At 35.7% G+C, this 20,292-nt stretch overlaps 2 protein-coding genes across 2 annotated transcripts; one reads left to right on the top strand and one right to left on the bottom strand.

Annotated features, from left to right (window-relative positions):
* The first annotated feature begins 3,327 nt into the window (after window positions 1-3,327).
* Window positions 3,328-12,943, top strand: LOC108681290 (crustacean hyperglycemic hormones-like). The gene is made up of 4 exons (XM_018170310.1): window positions 3,328-3,439; window positions 5,558-5,677; window positions 7,986-8,253; window positions 11,758-12,943. The coding sequence occupies exons 2-4, from the start codon at window positions 5,590-5,592 to the stop codon at window positions 11,864-11,866; spliced, it is 465 nt and encodes a 154-aa protein (XP_018025799.1). The 5' UTR covers window positions 3,328-3,439; window positions 5,558-5,589; the 3' UTR covers window positions 11,867-12,943.
* LOC125179439 (innexin shaking-B-like) lies at window positions 6,090-7,426 on the bottom strand. Its single transcript, XM_047885280.1, has one exon. The coding sequence runs from the start codon at window positions 7,313-7,315 to the stop codon at window positions 6,188-6,190; it is 1,128 nt and encodes a 375-aa protein (XP_047741236.1). The 5' UTR covers window positions 7,316-7,426; the 3' UTR covers window positions 6,090-6,187.
* Window positions 12,944-20,292: the final 7,349 nt, after the last annotated feature.

Below are 20,292 nucleotides of genomic sequence, written 5' to 3'. Positions count from 1 at the left end.
TTTTTATTCACAATTATTTTGTGTTTACAATTTCGCTAATTGACATACAGCATGAATGTGAAAACACTTTTAAATATGATGAAAAATTCTGAATAACAAGCAAATTGACCTCTCATTGTTCGGGAGGTCTTGTATGCGGAATTACGAGACCTTGCTGGGGAGGATGATATACCTCCATATCATTTATAGGAAAGCCAACAAAGCGACGTGAACATTTCTTCAACACACTTCCCCTGTTGTTTACTTTGTTGACGTTCGTCCATTTTCTGCAATTCTTGAAGATTTTCATTCCCAATTTTTACCGTCATTTTATATTGCAGCATTTCAGGTTCCTTCTTCTCTGTTGTTATACCCTTCTTAATTATACCCTGGAATAATATTCTAATCATACCCATGCAATGCCCTAGACATTATACCCTCCCATTTTTGCCCTAGTCAAGATACCCTTAATTGCCTACCAAACACCGACTATCTGTTGAACTGGAAACTTCTTGCAGACCTAATCCTGCGTCTGCCGTGTGAAAGCGAAGCTACGGTCATAGGGTAAAGGGAATAGAAGTGGTAACAAATGTATTCATTGAAAAAATATTCAATTCAATAATTGTATTTGATCAAATTAGTATGTAGAATTACAATGCATTGCCTCCCCATAGACAAAGTAACTATGTATAATTATTCTTGTATAATTGTTATTATTAATTTTTGATAGGAACAACAGAGAAATTTGAAAAGGTTATGATGGATATATTCATGAGAATATCTGTGCACGATAGCCCCGATATATTCTACCCTTGATATTCATAAAAATTACAAATTGAATACACTACGACTACATCCTGATGAGCTTTGATAGAGTAAGGCTAAGGAAAATTTCAGGCGTTAGACATGAATCAACCAAAACACATGAATCATCAGACGCAACACTAGTCCAGTAATGCAACAGAATAAAGTAATATTATTTACTTTTCTAAAGTTTTCCATTACATTACAGAAACGTAATGACTATGGTGCCCATTAGTCTACTCCTTCAATCCTGCAGACTTCCCTTATTTATTTTAATACGTGTGCATTAGGCAATGTAGAAGTTACGTTCAATAGAGTAATCGAGCTCCATGATCGATGGCAAAAATGAAAACTGCAATAAATAAAAGTGTTTTTTAAATTTACGTCATTTCTGAATAGAGGTTCAATTCAAGCATGTATAAGCTATTTCTTATAATTTTTCCATTTGAACCTAATTACAATGAACGATTACAGTTCACAATGATCTGGTGGTCAATTTCAATTTATGTCGTTATAGTGTCGCATATATCAGAGATTACGTTTTTTTAATTCCAGTTCCAGCTGTCGCGATTTAATACAAACTAGTAATTTAGGAAATTATTCAAAAAGTTCTGAATAGGTCATACTCTTTGAACACAAACCCTGCTGTCAGAGTCATTACGGTTCGTTGATATGAATGATGAAATATATATACTGTATATTCACCATTTACTTGTGTCACCTGGCGCATAGTTCATCCGCTGAATTCCTGCTGGCTTAATCAGAAAATTTTTATCATATTAATACATTCTCCCGCTTATGAATGTTCCTCTTCATTTATTGACGTTCATATAGACGTATTAAGTATAATCAATAAAGTATAATCATCAATAGTCCACTAAAGGATTCACCGCAGCAATACGATGCTTCTGAAACTGCATGTCAACGTACAGTTGCTGGGCACTAAAATCCTATCGCATCATTTACGAACCCAGTTCTTCTTGAACAACTTCGAACTTGAATATTAGAACTTTATACAGTTAAACTGATGGAGCGATATCTCTCAAGAACACACATTAATATGCAATAATTCTATAAACATAATGAAAGGGCAGTGAGACAAAAAATCACTCTGGTCTGAACAGGAACATTTGATCAGATGAAAATTAATTCCTGTTGGTGGTTTCACCGTCACTGCTCATTGCTGTTAACGGGAAGATTTCTTTCCAATCAAGACCGGTCCGTTAGCGCTGCACCGATTACTTCATCCCGCCACCCCCCGTCCTGCACCCCAGCACGGCGGCCTGAGGTCACAGCACGGTATATAAGGCGCCACCTTGTGAGCTGACTGTCAGACTCATCCTGACTGCCGTAGTGGGTGCAGTACGGCTTGTGCAGGAGTACAGCGGGTGAATGGCTGGGGGTTTGAGTCAATGTGTGCATTACAGGTTATGAGATAGGACAGATTGTAGGTATTAGAGCTGCTAAGGAAATTTAGCTTATAAGTATTAGTTTCTTAGAGATGCTTGTTGCTAGTAACTTTTTAGCGCAGCTCGTGTATAGCAATTTTTCCAGGACAGCTAGCATTTTGCATTTTTTGTTCAGCTTGTGAGTAGTAAATTTTCAGTTCAACTTGTGGGTAACAATTTTCTAGTACAGCTCTTTTAGTACAGCTTATTGGTGTTAGCGTGAAGATGATGAATTATTATTGTCAGTGGACACCATAGCTTGCGAATAAAATTCTATACGTTGGTAGTTAGGATTGTGATATATTAAAATTGATTTGCAGCATAGTTTGTGAGGTACCTCAGCGGTAGTCATTTAGTTTCAGCTAATATGGGTAGAGAAACATATGTTATGGCTAGATGTTTTGGGAGTACAATATCGATTCTTTTAATCTTTGATCACATGCTTATATGCAAAATTCATTTCCCTAAATGGAATGTATGCAGTTGCACAAACAATATTAAACATAGTGCATTGATTGTAAAATAGCATTTGAATGCAAAGATAACGGCTAAACTTTTAAATCAAAACTCGTTTAATAATTGTAATTTTAAAGTCGGTCAGTATTAATATTGCAATTTTAAAATTTGTAGTCTGGGAACTCTATGGTGGAAATTCACTGGTCGACCAACTTTGTTCTTCGTAAATGTTGATAACGTTTAGTGATTATGTTTGAAGTCCGTAATAATATATATGCACATTTTTAGGGCATTCTTACCTTTCAAGAACAATAATAAACCTGAGGTACAGGTAAACAAAGATGAATATGCTGGGACTATAGGTATATAAACATATATATGAATTAAGGATGCAGAGCAAGGTCGGGCAAAAGACGGTCAGGGCTTAACATCAAACATTGGAGGATAGGAGGATGCAACAGATGGATGTAGATAGATGTGCAATACGTGTAATGCAACATCCCATGCAATACGTTATATGCCAACAGTTGTTGCCATTTAACGTATAGCATGAGATGTTTCTACTACTCCTGACAAGATCGTTTTTGTAAAAGTGACATTTTGTGAACAACCAAAATTGTGATTCTATTTATTATTTACAGAAAAACGTAGGATCGAAATTCGAAATTTTTAGAATTATTTACAATTACAAGGCTTAAGGCGTCGAACGCTTCTAGAAGTTTTCGTGGAGCTGCACCGCAACACTCGCATTCGTGAGTAAACGTTGCTCTAGTCAGAGCTGGTAAGATAATGAAATTATATTTTAATTATTATGTAACTATTTGCTGAAATGTGAGTGTCGGTAGCGTATTCACTCCTATGTGATGATTTTTTGTTTGTTTCTTTGTGTGTGATCATTCATTCATTTAGAGCTAAATGCCCATGTCTGTGATTCATCACCATTCGTTCAAATATATTCAGACTTGTCCATAGGAATTTGTTTTTTAATTTCGCTAATATTTTTAATTTTCTATGACAACAAACTGTTTAGAAACATCATTCAAAGCTACTATCAATACACTTTGAAACTAATTGATATCTGGCTTCAAATGTCGTGCAAATTTTTTCTTGAAAATAGCCAACTTTGCTTAACATGAGAAGGCAGGAGTCGTCTCATTATTTAATTTATAAGTTGCATATGTGTTCAATCTTCCCTTTTATCTGTTAGCTTAGTTTTCTATTTTCTCGGTAGCGTTTTTAATGTTTTCAGTCCCTGGCCAAACTTGCTGCATTTGATTATCCCAATAAATGTGCCAAATTTTATCAACAATTCATGATGAATGAATGAATAGGCAAACTGTCTCAATTTTAATTAAGTTTTCATCATTTTTTTACAAAAAAATTGTGAACGGTGTCCGTCAAAACACCCGAAACTTAAATTTTTCTCTCTCGAAAAAAGCATTAGTCATTTTCAGGAATGGCGAGCAGAAAAAAAATATTCTTTGTTTTAACCAGATCTTTATATTATCGCAAATAATCTTTATATTTTCGCATTATTATTTTGATGAACTGTTAAGTTATTGACCTTATTGTGTCAAAATTCATATTAATATATGTGCGTAAAATCGAGGAATAGTGGTTCCTCCTCCGTTATGTGACTTGAATGATCTCGAAAAATATTTCGTTGAAAGTTAGAAATTTGATACTTTAAAAATAATTCGAAATCATAAATCACATGGACTGTATAAATTGAAATATTGCTCCAAAAAAATTACAAAAAAGGTTAACACAATAGCAGCCGTTTCAAACTTGGCAATGCTTAGCATGCATGTTAACGGATGACATTAGCAATGCTATGTATGACCCTCATATCGACCCTCTGTTCGACCCTCTTGCCCCTATGATTCTACAATAAGGAATTAGGCCGTCACAATGTACAAGCTTTCACAATAGAAAGTGTTGTGTCGTAAACGGCCTCATCATCTAGGTTTTTCGCTCAATGGTGAAAAGCCTGCAATGCCAGTCAAAGTATTGTGTTGATAGCAAGTTAAAACTTTAACCGTATGAACTGCCAAACTCAACAATGTTGCCATATGAGCATTTACTCAATTATAGTTATATTTAATTATAATCACTGCATCATTTTTCTAAGTTTCATGTAGTTTTTTTAAAGTATACCAATTTACCTTCAGTACGTGGCAATACTCTCTTCTATAACCAATCTTATTACCGTATTAATGCTAAGAAAAAACTGGTGGATCTAATCACCATTTGATATCACAGTAAATAATTTAGCACGCAGCAATGAATGTACCCTTCACTGAATGCCTTACCCTCAGTAACCCTCACCACCTCCCTCGCGCTCTGCTCTCTTCCTTATTCGAACCGCAGTTTACAGTTCGACGCTTCCTGCCATGCTGTCACTTCAGGGTCACTATAATAATAATCAACTGACTGGGTCCTGTTCGTAATCTTATTAATTTTGCACACAATAACAGCTTACAAGCTTCCAATTAGTCTTTATAATAAACTTATAATAAATAATAACTTTATAATATTAACAATTACTCCAACTGAAGAACTGGGTGCATGAATTCTGTTTAATATTCTCAGCCTCACGAAATTAATACTAAACTGCAATCTTTGCGCAAATGCAAGCACTGAACCTGCGGAACTGGAACACTTAAGATTTGTTTGTTCATTAACCATAGAGTACATTTTTTCTTGTACCTGCATTACCGCTAAGGTAAACACAATAGTAAATAGAGATTATAATGTTCTTGTATCCTGAAGTACTGCATCTCCTTTTGAGCCTCTGTACATTGAACTCATGCTTCATAGTCTTCATATTTTTGAAACCTTTTGACGCAGATAATATTTATCGTTTTCAGTTCAGCGTTCATCACAAGACTTTGAACCAAAGATGCCTTCAGTCACGCAAGCAGCCGTGGTGGCGATGATGGTGCTGGTGGTGAGCTTTGGCGACTCCTCAGGTTCACCGGAGATCATGGGTAATGAGTGAATGAGTTTTACAAACTAATTTCTTCCTTATGCAATCGAAAATAATTACGAATGTTGAGTACAGGTAATGAGGAAATCACCTTGTCAATGACTCATGTTACAGGATTTATCGAGTTACGAGTCCACTCACGTTCACACAAGTAAATTCAGTTTAATTCAGTTGAAAAAGTTTTATTTATAAGTTATACTATAGTATACAATGATTAATATTCATACCATTTACATACTTGAACAATTTAATTTGCTAGTCTAGCACATAGATACCAAAGGGAGCATTAAGGTAATTATACATTTATATTGCGCTATAGACATGCACTTGTAGTAATAACATCCTTGCCATTTTCCAACGTCTTACAACTATGACTATCTTCAAAACTGAGAATCAAAATACATTTCTGATTGCAAGTACGGTATTGTCTCGGGTACCAAGACATGATCAAATCGCTGAACGTAAACTAAAAATTATGTTGTGCAAAAGGCAGCTGCTGCTAACATATTATTTAGTAAGTACGACAGCACAGATGAGGTTGGGCCTCCGGTATAAGCTCATCGTCGAAGTGATCCGACCACTCAACGTACGCCGCGTGGTGCAGCGCTGCTCTGTAGCAGTGACCGTCCAGAAGCTGTCGCAATTTATTCAAAATCAGCAAGTCTCCAACACTGTACCGAGCCGTCACAAGTGTAGAATCTCCATCATTGGCTTCAACGCAAGATCTGACCAAACAATTTCGATAAGCCTTACTGCAAGCCAAAATGATCAAGTGCAACAACTTGAAGATTGTAACGGTGATAAGAAATGCTTTCCAGAACCATAGTGCTACCACGACTTTCTCGTAGAGCTCCATGAGTGTCAGACGGCACCCCATGACTTCCGTGCGGTAGTTCAGCAACATCATCTCTGGTCCGACTTGACAAGTTACGAAGGGAGGGAACAGTAGAGAAAGAGGGTCGGAGAAGAATCGGGAGTCTCGTCGGAACGGGTAAAGAGCAGTTATCAGTGTAACAAATTTGTTATCGAGAAGAGTTTCTAGAATGAGCACAGATATAAGATCAACCAGAAGTGCCAAAAGATGACAGCTGATGAGCTTGGTGAATACGTGCGAATTCCATCGAAGTTCATCCACCAGCAGATGACTTATCTGTAATTTTTTGAGTTGTTTTCGGTCGTCGGTGTCCTTGATGTTTTTGAGGAGACTCACGACATGAGGTACTGCACAGCTCGTGGCATGCACCAAGGGCAAGCGGTACAGGCACATCAGCAATAGACACACCCAGTGAAGCCATCTGTAATGCGCTGCGTATACTCTAGTGTCTTCCTCCATCCCAGCCTCTCTCACGTCTGCTCTTGAGACATTTGTGTATGCGTACGAGAAACAAAGGCTCTTGAAGTAATCCTTTACCTCCGATCTGTCAGCTAAATTCACGCATAACAACGGGTGTTCTGCATACCATCCAGCTGTCACTGCAATGAAAATGATGAGGTATATTCCAGCAGTGATGCGATAGTGCAGCAACAGTACCCAACTGTCGACCAAAACACTTGACCTGGCGTGACCGTCGCTCAAATTTAGGATCGCTTCTTGAAGCCTGTTGAAATTGTTCCAGATACCTCGTTGGTTCCTGTCCATCGTAATCAAAATCCACGTGTTAACAGAACAACACTTCGGTACTTGGAAACTCAATTGAAGATAAAAAGCGTACGACCTTTTCCGATACTGCCTGTGAATTTTTCACGTTGCAGAGTAGCAGCAGACGTGAACTAAACTCGACGCGTTCCTAAAAAATGCAGTTAAATAGCTACCGAGCTCACAGTGGTGGGAAATGAAGGGGGAATTATTCGTGAAGTGCAGGTGTTAACTCACTTCGATCAGTAGACAGTATACCAAACAGTTAATTTATTACTATTGTTAGTTATATATGAAGTTGTGCTGCTCATGAAAGCAATTTTCTACTGGATTTGCTGGATTTCAACATTACTGTATTTAAGTAAATCTTTTCTTCCAAATACTTTATGCGCAAATTCATACCGAATAAAATGTGCAGGTAAATCAACAATTTTTTTCGTGTAAGACTTTTTTCGTGCCCTTCTATTTTTTCAACGGAAGCTTTTGAAGTTAAATATAATAGAGGATCACATTAAATTTTTCTTGAAACACCGATCATATTACTCAGCCGTAAAATTACTTCGAGCTTCAATTAGTATAAAATAATTCAATAGCAAGTTTTTGCTCAAAATTACGTCGTTATCATTGAATAAATTACCGTGATCGAAAACAGTTAACTGAATTTTTATTTCAGACAAGTCTCTGCAACGACCATCACGACTGCTGTCGCCGTCCTCGGGCCGATACCCTTTCTCCAACCTGCTGTCCAGCCGCGCTGCTCAGCTCTCCCAGGATTACGGTCGACCCTCGCTCCTCTACCCTGACGCAGGGCGGCCCAAACGTGCCCTCTTTGACGACTCCTGCAAGGGCGTCTACGACAGGGAACTGTTCGCGAAGTTAGACCGCGTGTGTGACGATTGCTACAACCTCTACAGGAAACCCACGGTCTCCTACGAGTGCAGGTTAGCTTATTTATTTGATGCTTTTTACAACATGGCTTCCTCTTAGATCCACGTCACCACACACATAACGTCTTATTTACATTGCTATTATTGTCCATTTATATAAGCCTTCTCTCCGCACAATACGCAGTGCACGAGCTGATGCGAAAACAAAATACTTATGAATTCTTATGTAACTAATAGATTATGTTTCCAGAATTAATATTTTTCGCGAAAAATTAACTTATGCCGGTACATCCGCAATATTCAGCAAATTTTCATACTGAATCTACAGCAGGCAACTTCAAACTGTTTTTTTATGTTGGCTCCTAAAGGCTCAAACGCTTATCACTATCCTGAATATTTCCTATACTTTGTCCCTGTCGTTTAGCGTATTCAATCAAATCAGAAAGATTTAAAAGCCAAAACTTTATTGCTAAATATTTATCATTCATTTACATGGAACGTGTTAATGTTTGGGATAAGTGTTCAAGAGCAAGATATGTCCTTGGGATGACGCAACAAAAAAAGTGCTAGAGAGAACAAGAACACGGCCGTGTACTTCGCTGTATGTGTCTAGAATCTCTGACTGATTTATCGATGGTGCTTCTTTGTGTGTGTGTGTTTCATTTCTGAATATTTTTATTGCGCCGTCAATCACGCCGTCGCGTATTTTTTATTTTTATTGCGTCCTCACCGTTGCTTCTAGAAACTGAATGTTGTCACGTTGGGTCTTATTCGTTATGTTATACGTATTATGTTAGTAGTGTCATATTAATCGTGTATTTATTTACAACACTTGATTTCATCCTTGAGAAATATCTACTTTGCTGGTTAGAAGCAATTAATTCTCTAACTTAATAAAAATAAATATATGCGAACACTAAAATAAATATCCTTTAGAATTAATTAATATTTTTATAATTTATAAATGGCATATATTCATACCACGGTTTCTGACCTTCAAATGGACACCGTTTCAGAAAATCGGGTATTTTTGCAAATGAAAGGAATATTCTTGGTTAATTTATTAAAAGGTCGCCCATAAATTCACGCACTTTATTATCGACCACTTGTAATAAACGTCGATTTAATTTAATCACTGTATTTCGCGTTTTTTATTGCATATTACACAATAAATCTTGTGTTTGTTTTTATAAACATGTTTTGTCACAATCTAATTAAAATTGTTTCAAAGGCTGCTTACCATCTAAGACTGATTTTAATTTCATAGTGCTAAAATCTTGCTTATAATTTGTTTTCAAAATTTATTTTATATTATTTAATACACGAGAAATCTCCTTACCTCGTGTTAATTTTAGTTTGTTCATCTACTGTTTGTTTGATTTTTTATTATTTGAACACATTCGTTGGTCCGCCATGCTTATTTTAACCGTTTATGTTTTCCAACACCAGGCAAGACTGTTTCCAGACGTCGGTATATCGTCAGTGTGTCGCAGCTCTGCTCTTACCCCTACATCGCTATATTCTTTTCGCACATTCACTGTACACAAAACGTACAAAGAAATTTGCATACATTCCTCAGAACATAAATACACGCGTAAGATCAAACCTGCATTCCCCCGCATATATCAGTTTATGGCCAAATAAAAAAGTTTTCTCTCCGCATCTCCATGATAAAAAATTGAAAGAAGGGCATACTACACTATCTTACACCAGATATGCAGATCGTACTGCGCCAGCCAAAAAGGAATTTCCCGACATGAATGTGGGAGACTTCCAGTTCCAACAAGTCTAAACTCAATTCCAAGTACTACAGTAGGCAGTTGAACACTCATCAATTAATATAACTACGTTAATCAACTATAAAAGTGGGAATTTGAGCGCGAAAATCCTCTTATTTAAAAAACGTTACGATTTCATTCCAGAAAATATAGAAAGATAAGAGAAAAAAGGCCCAGTTCAGGTCAGAAGTGCTCGTGACCGAGCAAACCCTTCAAATTACAAAGGTTGTGATAGTTTATAAACTTCAACTTAACTCACACTAGTGAATTTCTCGAAGAATTTTTGTGACGTACTTGAAACTGTGAGCCTATAGATTTTCATTTTCTACTTTCAGCAATGATGTACTTACAAGTAATTATGATTGAGGTTGAAGCAGATCTAGATTTCCAAACTATTCTTATGCATAATGCAACGTAACTAAGCTCAAGTGCTCAAGTGCTCAAGTGCTCAAGTGCTCAAGTATCAGTTTCCACTATACACGACTTCTCACATTGTATTGGGATTTTATTTCAGCTCTCAGCTTAAAAACAAAAACAGTGAATCACAAACTAATTTGACGCTTCGAACTAAATGTTTCCTAAGTTCGAAGTGGTGGCGTTTATTCATATTCGATTAATACAAAATCCTTCATTCACTCAACTACACTCAATCCTCAAAAAAGATGAGAAGACAACCGCACTTGATTAAATATCATACAGAGCACAAATGAACTCCGCGTACCCCGGAAAATGTTTCCCTGACCGTTCAACGAAGGACCTACAGCTCCAGGGGATGACCCCTGCACATGTTCCGAACTTCTCCGTTTATTTTTGTTTCATTTGATGGTTTGGTAAGCGCATTCTGTTCCTTTTCTTATTTATTTATTTATTTTACATTAATTCCACGCATTAAAATAATCCGCCTTTATGAAGCTGCTGCATAATGGCATTGACTCATAAAATTTATGTTAAATTGTGAAATAACATACCTCGTATGTTTTTAACGACTGGCTTTCCTTATTAAATTTTACACTCGTTTGTGGCAGATCTAATATTGGCTTCCTAAAAATGTTTTCAGCATAACATTATTAAATTTAATTGACGAATACTTAACTCTTAATCTAAAAGAAGTCATGATGATGATCAAAACATGATGGTTTATACAGATTTTTTTCATGAATGCCATATTTTCTTCTAGGTAGCTTTTATGTTCTAATCTTCCCCCGTTATTTGTCTTCAGATTAGCATTACTGGAGCTCTTTTTCCTCCTTGGCTGCGACTTTCTCTCTGCTTAACGCATGCATCGCTCAATTCTGTTGTGTTTGTGCCTATTAGTATTTAATGAAAGGAAATTTCTTACAATGCATCTCTCTCACTCATGAATGTCATTAGTCGTCTTTTAAAACGTAGTCTTTGGATTATTCTTTATTGGCATAACACAATACTGAACTAATTAATTAATTTCTACGTGGAGCTTCTCGGCTAGCCAGATTATAGGAATACACAGAATTTATTTTTACGTAGTGAAACTTGCAATATATATTATTGCTGGCTAATTAGGCACATCAGTCCCATAATTCGTGCTCTTCTTGATATATAAAAAATTTAGAATATTAATAGTAAACAATTATGAAACTTGACTGGAGAACCATAAGATTTTTGTCTTACCCTCACTATCCCTCATCCAACGTGCAATACTAGATCTTTTTGTCCTATTTTTATCAATATCTTTACTCAAAATTATTTCCATGCTGGCATTACTCTTCTTCTTATAACAAATTTACAATGGATTATACCGCAGGCGTGACTGCTACAGCAACCCGATGTTTGAAAGTTGTCTCTACGACCTCATGCTGCACGAGATGGTCGACAAGTACGCAGAGATGGTGCAAATTGTCGGCAAAAAATAAATGATAAAATGATCACTGTAAACGAATCTACAATTACGATGAACTTCTTCAATTATGTGTATTATGACATTGAATGGAAATAGCAGCGTCAGCATGAAATGACTTGTTTAGTTGCAATAATTCGCTCCCGTTAAAATGTTTTTTTTTTTTTTTGATGACCAATATAGAAATTTTTTCGGAATTTTAGAATTGCAGCAACTTGTCACAAGCATGCATTTCTGGAAGTCAACACTTCTTACAGATTTATTGTTTCACGAACACTTATTTATTTATTTTCATTGTTACAAAACAGAGGACTGGAAATGGGAGTTGAGTGCTTATTTACAGGCTTTACCCTTAATCAGTTTGTGCCTGACCCAAAATGCTGTCATGATCAACACAAAAAAAGGCCTGAATTAGGTAAACGTACACGTAGTCCTCTTAATAATTGAGACTTGAGTTAAGTAGTTAATTTATTTATATTGTAATTAATCAAATGCCGTCTCTATTCCATCCTCAGTATACTATTTATTTGTGAAATAGTATCACAAGAAAGTTTTCAGAACTGACACTGCCGACTATTCTTTTCGCCTGCTTCCGTCGCCACGAATTGTCCATAAGTTTAGCTCTTAATTACATGTAACACATAATTAATTTTTATGGTAAACACAAATCAGAATTGTAAAATAACTGAATGTTAGAAAATAAAATTCGGTACTCTTTATAAATAATTTCTTGTAGTCAGCCAAATTCAGCAGGACGCGCATATAAATGTTTTTTACTTATCGACAATATTGAGTGAAATGTTCAGAAATATCTCTCTTACTGTAAATAAAATTCATTTATGGTGAGCAGGAGTTTAAATGATCGATGTGAAAGGCACGAATGCCTCGTAAAGCGTAGGTTTTTTGAATGTTAGTGTCTTGCAAAACAAAGCAAATAATGCTGGATATTCTGAAATTAAATATAGATCTGTTTTATGTTACAATTGAAATTCTAAAAAAATGTCTTCCGCAAATGTCCAAATGGCGATCGACATCGCTGGTGTCAACGAATATAACTTATGTGATTATTTTCAGTAAAAGTTTTGGCATGAAATTATTGTTTTACTTTCATCCTCGTAGTGGAACCGTTTATGGTGTGTTTTTACTGCGGTGAAATTGCAATATTACAGTCCATTTCACTCTGAAAAATTATCACTTACGAGTATACATGTATGGAAAACTCAGGAATATTAATTGAATGCATCAAATTCTAATTATGTTTAACTTCATTCACAAACTAATTAGATACGAAATGCAAAGATTTTTGTTGAGCTGAATATAATCCCTAATTAAATTTCATTAACTTTTTTAAAAGATCCACACCGCAAGTAAAAATTTTTTGTCCTCACTCAGTTTTATAGATTTTAGTCGACTGATGACAGGTAAATAAAAAACATGGTGGTATTTTTCGAACCTGCCATGCCCAGGTGAGATTAGAGTTAAAAACTTAGTTAAATTATTAAATACCTTAGTTAAATAGTTCATTTCATAATCCTCTGGAATATGAATTGACTAGCTTCTCATAATTTAAAGACACGTGTACACATAACCTGTAATCATGGAGCGCGATTTAAATTTTCATCCGTATAATGGCATTCAACAATTATTTCAGCTGTCCGTTGAATACTATAATGCAGCTTCATTATTAACAGCGGTGATTGAAAAACAGTAAAATTATATTAGAGAGTTGTTATGTATTTCTGTTCAAAAGCATGCGTTTTTAATTTTCCCAGCAGGATATTCATGGCTTTCAACATTTAAAGAAATTTCGCAGTGATTTGGTAAATGACCGAGAGAAGAAATGTTGTCACTAGGATTGACATGTAGGAAATTTCGACATTTGCGACCCGCCCCTCGAATTACCGCCCCGCTGTGATGCGTGACTTGCAGATTTTTTGCAAGTGACGTCAGACATTCCCACAGCCAGCTAGGTTGTGTGCCGAATTTCATCTATTACATGAAATGGATAATTAACTTCCCATGTCTTGTATTAAAAGATCGTGTTTTCAAAACTGCTGGAAAGTAAGTACTGCTAGTAATCGCGGGGGTTGAATTTCCAAAGAAAATTTGTAAGAAATACGAGTTTTTTTATTATTTGTTTACAAATTTTATTCTGAATCAACCATTAAATTTATGTATTGAGATTATCGATGCCGAGTGCGACAAACGGAAGCGATCAATTTTGAAGGAGGAGGTGCCATTACTTTTTAAATTATGTTGCAGATAAACGTTTCTACGGACATAAGAAATTGGTGCGGATTGATTATTTTAAATATTAACGTAATGACGGAAAATTATTCGTGGAGGTTCGTTCCAGCAGCTTCCATGGAATCGGTTAAGGTCGAGACGCCGACAAAGGAGAAAGCCGTTCTTGACGCCGTGTGTCTGTAAAACGAATCTAACTCGGACCAGCATGAGATGTGCATTCAGGTGGTTACTGACCAGGTTAATTTTTAGTAACAAAGAAATGTAGGTTTAGTAACAAAGAAATGCAGAAAACATTTTTAGTAACAAATAAATGCCGAAAATGCAAGCTGTTGGAGCCATTCCACCGATTCTTGAGATCTTATGGTGCTTTGAATAAGAAGCAAATGTAGCCGCTTTTTTCTAGGAAGTTACGTTTTCTGACAATTTATAGAAAATAGCCACATGAGGCACATATAATAGAATAGAATAGAATAAAAGTGTCGGCATTGAAGAAATAGGCCCATGACCTTTTGCCGATTCTTGATCTTTTCGTGACTTGATTCACAAGGGATCCAGCCTTTGTAACCGATCTTTCCATAACTCGCGATGATGATGAACAATGATGATTTATTTACATGCCTTGTTATTCAGGCTTAAACTAGAGTTATTCCTAATTAAACTAAAATTATAATTACCTATTTTTAATTTAAACAAAAAAGCCTTATACTCATAATGTCATCGCATCTTGGGGAGAAAATTTTCGAGTTGAGAACTCATGCAGACTGCCGAACATATAATTTAGAAGACATTTTCACTGTATTGTACATCAGTATCGCCAGATTTTTGATCGTGAACATAAGACGAACTTGTGGTATTCAAGCTTATAGAGGCAATGATTTTAGTTAAAAATGGTTCTATCATATGCTTAAGATATATGGTCATAAAAGTTATATAATATAGTTAGAATATATCATTCTAATGTTTATACATTGGTATATCATTTAATATTTTAGATACATTGTTTTACTATCATAATCGAATCTTTATTTAGCTATTACCGAATAGATATTGTGTTAGAACTAATTTGTATGACCCTAATGCCAAATTTTGGAATATTAATCAAAGTTGTTACGAATTTGCACTTGAAATGTTTGAATATTTGCTAAAATGCTAAACTCGATAGCTTAGCTTGTTGGAAAAAATTTAAACGTTCACATCACTCGATATCATTTACTATCGGATAGTGATTAAATGTGAAACCTTTTGATATTTAGCATTCGAAATTACTGCTCGACTCGCATCGAATAATAATAGAGCGGCTCATTTTTGCCAAAACGTTATTATTTTCAGAAGTTGCTGCTCAAATGAACACATAATGCTATAAAAATTATTATATACATTTGTTAAATAATTCGCTTCCTTATATGTTTCAGCTTTTATACCCAGCAGGTTATCTTTAATTATCTATGATGGCCAAATTGTTAAAATAATTGAGGATTATCTGAATTTCAACATTGCATGAGAAATATCGTTGATTACATTTTTCAATCAATAATTATCAAGCTAATTACGCTAAGCTATAATAATATCTTGGAAATTTTAAGGGAAGCCCCTACACAGAAACTAATCCAAACGTCTACTCTCTAAAAATGTGTTTCTAAAATATAACACAATACATATGCTTCAATACTAAGTATTTCGAGCTATTCATTTCGATAGATTATAACATTTAACTTCTAACAATATTACTAAATGCTAATAGAAGGGAAATCCCGATATTTCAGATGCTCGGGTCGGAAGAATTCTCAATGGACCATTCATTGGAAATAACGGCCAAATAAAGCCTTTTCACAATACCAGTTCTCCGATTTGCTTGCAGGTCTCATATGACAGGTTGAAAAAATCCTCGGGAAGTCCAGGTCTCCATTGCTTGGGAATGACAGCCGCTTGTGAATGATTTGCATTATCCATTTCTTCAAAGCCCCCCCGCTGCAGACAAGATTGAAGGGGTTACATGTATGCTGAAAGATATTCATTTTTTCACTGCTTCATTTCGCCCGCTGCATACAGGATTGACGGGGTCACATGTATGCTGAATGATATTCATTTTTTCACTGCTTCATCACCACACATCGTATGGCATGTGTTCATCACCACACATCGTATGGGATGTGTTCACCACCACACATCGTATGGGATGTGGTAATCACCAAACATCGTATGGGATGTGTTCACCACACATCGTATGGGATGTGTTCAAAACCACACATTGTATGGGATGTGTTCATTACCACACATCGTATGGGATGTGTTCATTACCACACTTCGTATGGGATGTGTTCATCGCTACACATCGTATGGGATGTGTTCATCACTACACTTCGTATGGGATGTGGTAATCACCACACATCGTATGGGATGTGTTCATTACCACACATCGTATGGGATGTGTTCATTACCACACATTATATTGGATGTGTTCATCACTGCTCATCATTTTGGATTTGAACCAAATTGTCATGCCCCATTTGTCGATGGTTAATTATTTTTTCAGAAGCGGAATATGGAATGGCCAAATAAGAGCGGTAAATGCAAAAATAGTCGACTTAAGTTTTATTTGTCGTTTTTTCAACAATTTATTTACTGGTTGCCATCGTAGTATTTCTGCGTAAATTCAAATTTTATTCCTTGAAACGTTTCTAAGGGAGCTTGGCCACTTCACCTTAAAGAATGCATTTCCGTTCCAGTAAGCTTAGGGTTTCATAAAATTTAGCAAAGTCATCTAATCTCTCTAAGCTGATCTTAAAATATTTCAGCGCAGGGAAATAAAGTCTAGGAAATGCTTTGTTGGTTTGAAATATTGAATACTCATTCAGTATTAGATGAGATATACAAAAATTACAAACATAAACTTGCGCTCGATATTCTTGGTGCACATGCATTAATTTTACAATATTTAAATGCATTGGGCTTCTCAATAGTCAGAAAATAAATGTAATACAGATTTATTCCGCTTGCCTTAATATCACTATGCCAATATGGGTAGTAAAGATTTACGTATTTAGTAATTTTTCCCCTCATTTGGAGCAATTTAGAGGGGGAATTCATCCTGTTTTTCTATTGAACTTAATTCCATATACGCACCAAGTTCTGATCAGAATGAGGGTCGCACCTAGAACATGACATGGTTTACCTTCACCATCTACCACATGTCAGGTCCCTATACCTACCTTCATTCTCCCAACAACCATTTTAGCATTCACTGAATAATTGATGATAGAAACTATAACTTTCAGTCATATTTAACCATTTAACTTAAATTCATTCACATTCTAGATTAATTTAATCTTTTCTACTAATCTACAAAGATCCATGTCTGGGAAATAAATTTTTCGCAGCATCTCTACAAGCCGTCGCAGGTCGCAGGATCCGGGTTAGCAGTCTCGCCTTTGTTCTCGTAATCTTGGGTTGTCTATAGTTAGTTTGGTTCTTTTTGGAGCCAGGGAGACGAGACGATAGCGCAAGTCAAAAATATTCTCGTCAGACATTGTCCCTCAAAAAAAGGATAAATTCTGTTAGAGCCATCCTGTTACATTTCAATCGAAATAACCAACGTTTTTGTATCGACAATTATATTTTTTTGCATTTGATGAAATCCTGGAAATTCCGATTGAAATAATTTGCCATTTCGTCATTTCCATGATATTTTTTACACTACCTTAGATAGTACGTTCGTTCACCTGTCATTTCTCTTTTACGAATAAGATAATTGTAATGAATCGTGAAACAGCGCCATAGATCACTCATCCTGCTTTTCTACTTTATCTCAACCCATTCTTTACAGTTGGGTTATATCCTCAGTAGGGAGTCATTGAACGGAACGACATCTGACAAAATCATATAGTAGAATAAAACTAAAATTTATGCCCTGCTTCGAGCAAAACATTTATCTACCCTGAACCGTAATTGGAATTTTCCAGCTCCTCAGGACTACGGTTGCAATTTTGGTCCCGAATTCCTTTACATCCGGGTCCAGGGTCACTCGGTCCGGAGCTCCCCGGACGGCCGGACCTGATATGAAATTTTTCTAAGTAAATTGACAAAAATTCGCTACAAATTTTTTATGTTTTCTGTAAGTTTCAAAACATTCTCTATTTTTTAGTTTGATCGAAAAATGCACTTTTCTGGAACCCAAATACATATTGGTCCGGGTTATAGTGACTTGGTCCCCGCGGACCTGACGTGAAATTTTAAGTAAATTGACATATATTCGATAAAAATATTTTATATTTTCTTGACGTTCCAGAACATTCTCTATCGATTAGTTCGGTCGAAAAATACACTTTTGTAAGACCCTCATGTTCTGGTGGAACAAAAATTTTCAATGTATATTTGTAATATTTATATTTAAAATTTCAAGTTTTCTCGACGTTTCAGATGATTTGCTGCCTTTTATTTTGTGAACCTGGTCCGGCGGACCGGTCCGGGTCCGGGTCTTAGTCACTTGGTCTGGGTCCGGTGGACCGGTCCGGGTTTTAGTCAGTACCTTTATGAACGCATCTTTGCTCGGTGCCGTAATTTTACTTCTAAAATTTGAGTGACGAAGCATGTAGTCATTTGCAGGCATTCGTTTGTTAAATGTTACTTTGAATAAATTATTCAATGCAAATTTGATGATTTTGGGGACATTGCAAAAGTAACAATTTAATTTTGTTTAACATTCCTCAAATTCTTTCTCGTATTCATGTGTCAATATTACGAGTTCATTTTAATTTTGCCTCAATTTTCTCAGCTCTTGAACCAAGACTTGTCCGGGAAAAATTATTTCACTAATAAAATTAGGTAGGTACATAATACATGCACTGCAAAAACAGTTTTGTATTCTTATGGTTCAACTTCATAAACTTGCATCTATCGTTCTCAATTATTTGTGTACATGTTGGACGGCATTGAACTAAATAAAGTGTTGGTAATTTGGACTTATTATATGCAAAATAATGCAATGAATGGATTTTGTCGAAATCAGATTAATTGCATAATATTTCTTATACCGGCTATGTGTGAGTTTCCGACATTCTAGTACTTTCAATGCAATACCGTTCATACTCTGTTCCGCAATATCATGGAAACAGAGCACCGATCCTTCAGAATTTTCATCTTGGAGCTGCTCTACTTAATTAAGTGAATCATGTGTACGACCATGATTCATAGTATTTGTTTTCAGCAAACTGACAAGTGTACATGTCGCACAAAGGAAGAGGGAACATTTCAGCAATGTTTCGTTTCTATGCCCTCCAAGTTCCATGTAAGATAAAATTGAGTAAATAGTGTCAAGTTTTACTTTGTCTCGTTCAGTTTGACATCGCATTACCTCTGCAGAATCATTGTAGTTGCAGGTGATGCTGAACAACTATTGAAGCCATTATTCTTCGTCAAACTTATCAGTGAAAAATCGTCTTGTTGGCACTTCAATTTCGAACAAAGGCTTCTAGGAGTGATTCATATTCTTGGTGAAATCTTTCTAGCATTTAGTTTAATTTTTTTCTTAATTTCTTCGATTTTGACCAACCCAATTTTCGAATACTTTTTTTTTTATTTTTAATGCAACGTTCGTAAGTCTATATTGATTTATCCTTTTATTGACGCTGAGTGTTTTAACACTTTATTACATTGAATTCATTTCTCATCAACCGGTTGCTGAAACCGTAGAACTAATTACTGTGCCAGCCTTTTTGTAGATACTTCCGAAAACTTAAAAAATTTTTAAAACACAACCGATGATATGGAAAAGGTGTGAAAATATTGCATATATTCGAAATTCTTCCCCGACCTGAGAAACAGTTTTATTGGTGCATTTAATTATTTAGTACTGACAAGTCATACATACATGAAATAGGAGATTTATATATAATGGTATCCAGCTGGAAAGTAAATAAGGCGTAGGTGGCGCTAGAAAGCTGCATCGGAGGGTGATCTATGGAAATAAATATAATTTACTATAATTTTTTTTAGATTTGGAGTCAACTGGCAGGCTCCTTCAAACATGATCAAATTTCAGATGGATTAGAAGATCATTATTCTGAGTCAAGGACAGCCGGTTTAATGCTTCGATGAATATTTTACTGAGAATCGCGCTGGTGGGTAAAACCGTCGACATATATAGTCCGTCATGAAATTAGGGCCGGATCATTTGAATATTAGTCCATGAAATTAGGG

This window comes from Hyalella azteca, unplaced genomic scaffold (genome assembly GCF_000764305.2).
Source record: "Hyalella azteca isolate HAZT.00-mixed unplaced genomic scaffold, Hazt_2.0.2 contig17485, whole genome shotgun sequence".
In the NCBI taxonomy this organism is placed as follows: domain Eukaryota; kingdom Metazoa; phylum Arthropoda; class Malacostraca; order Amphipoda; family Hyalellidae; genus Hyalella; species Hyalella azteca.
Note: the sequence above shows the minus strand (reverse complement) of the source record. Positions and strands in the feature narration are given on the sequence as shown.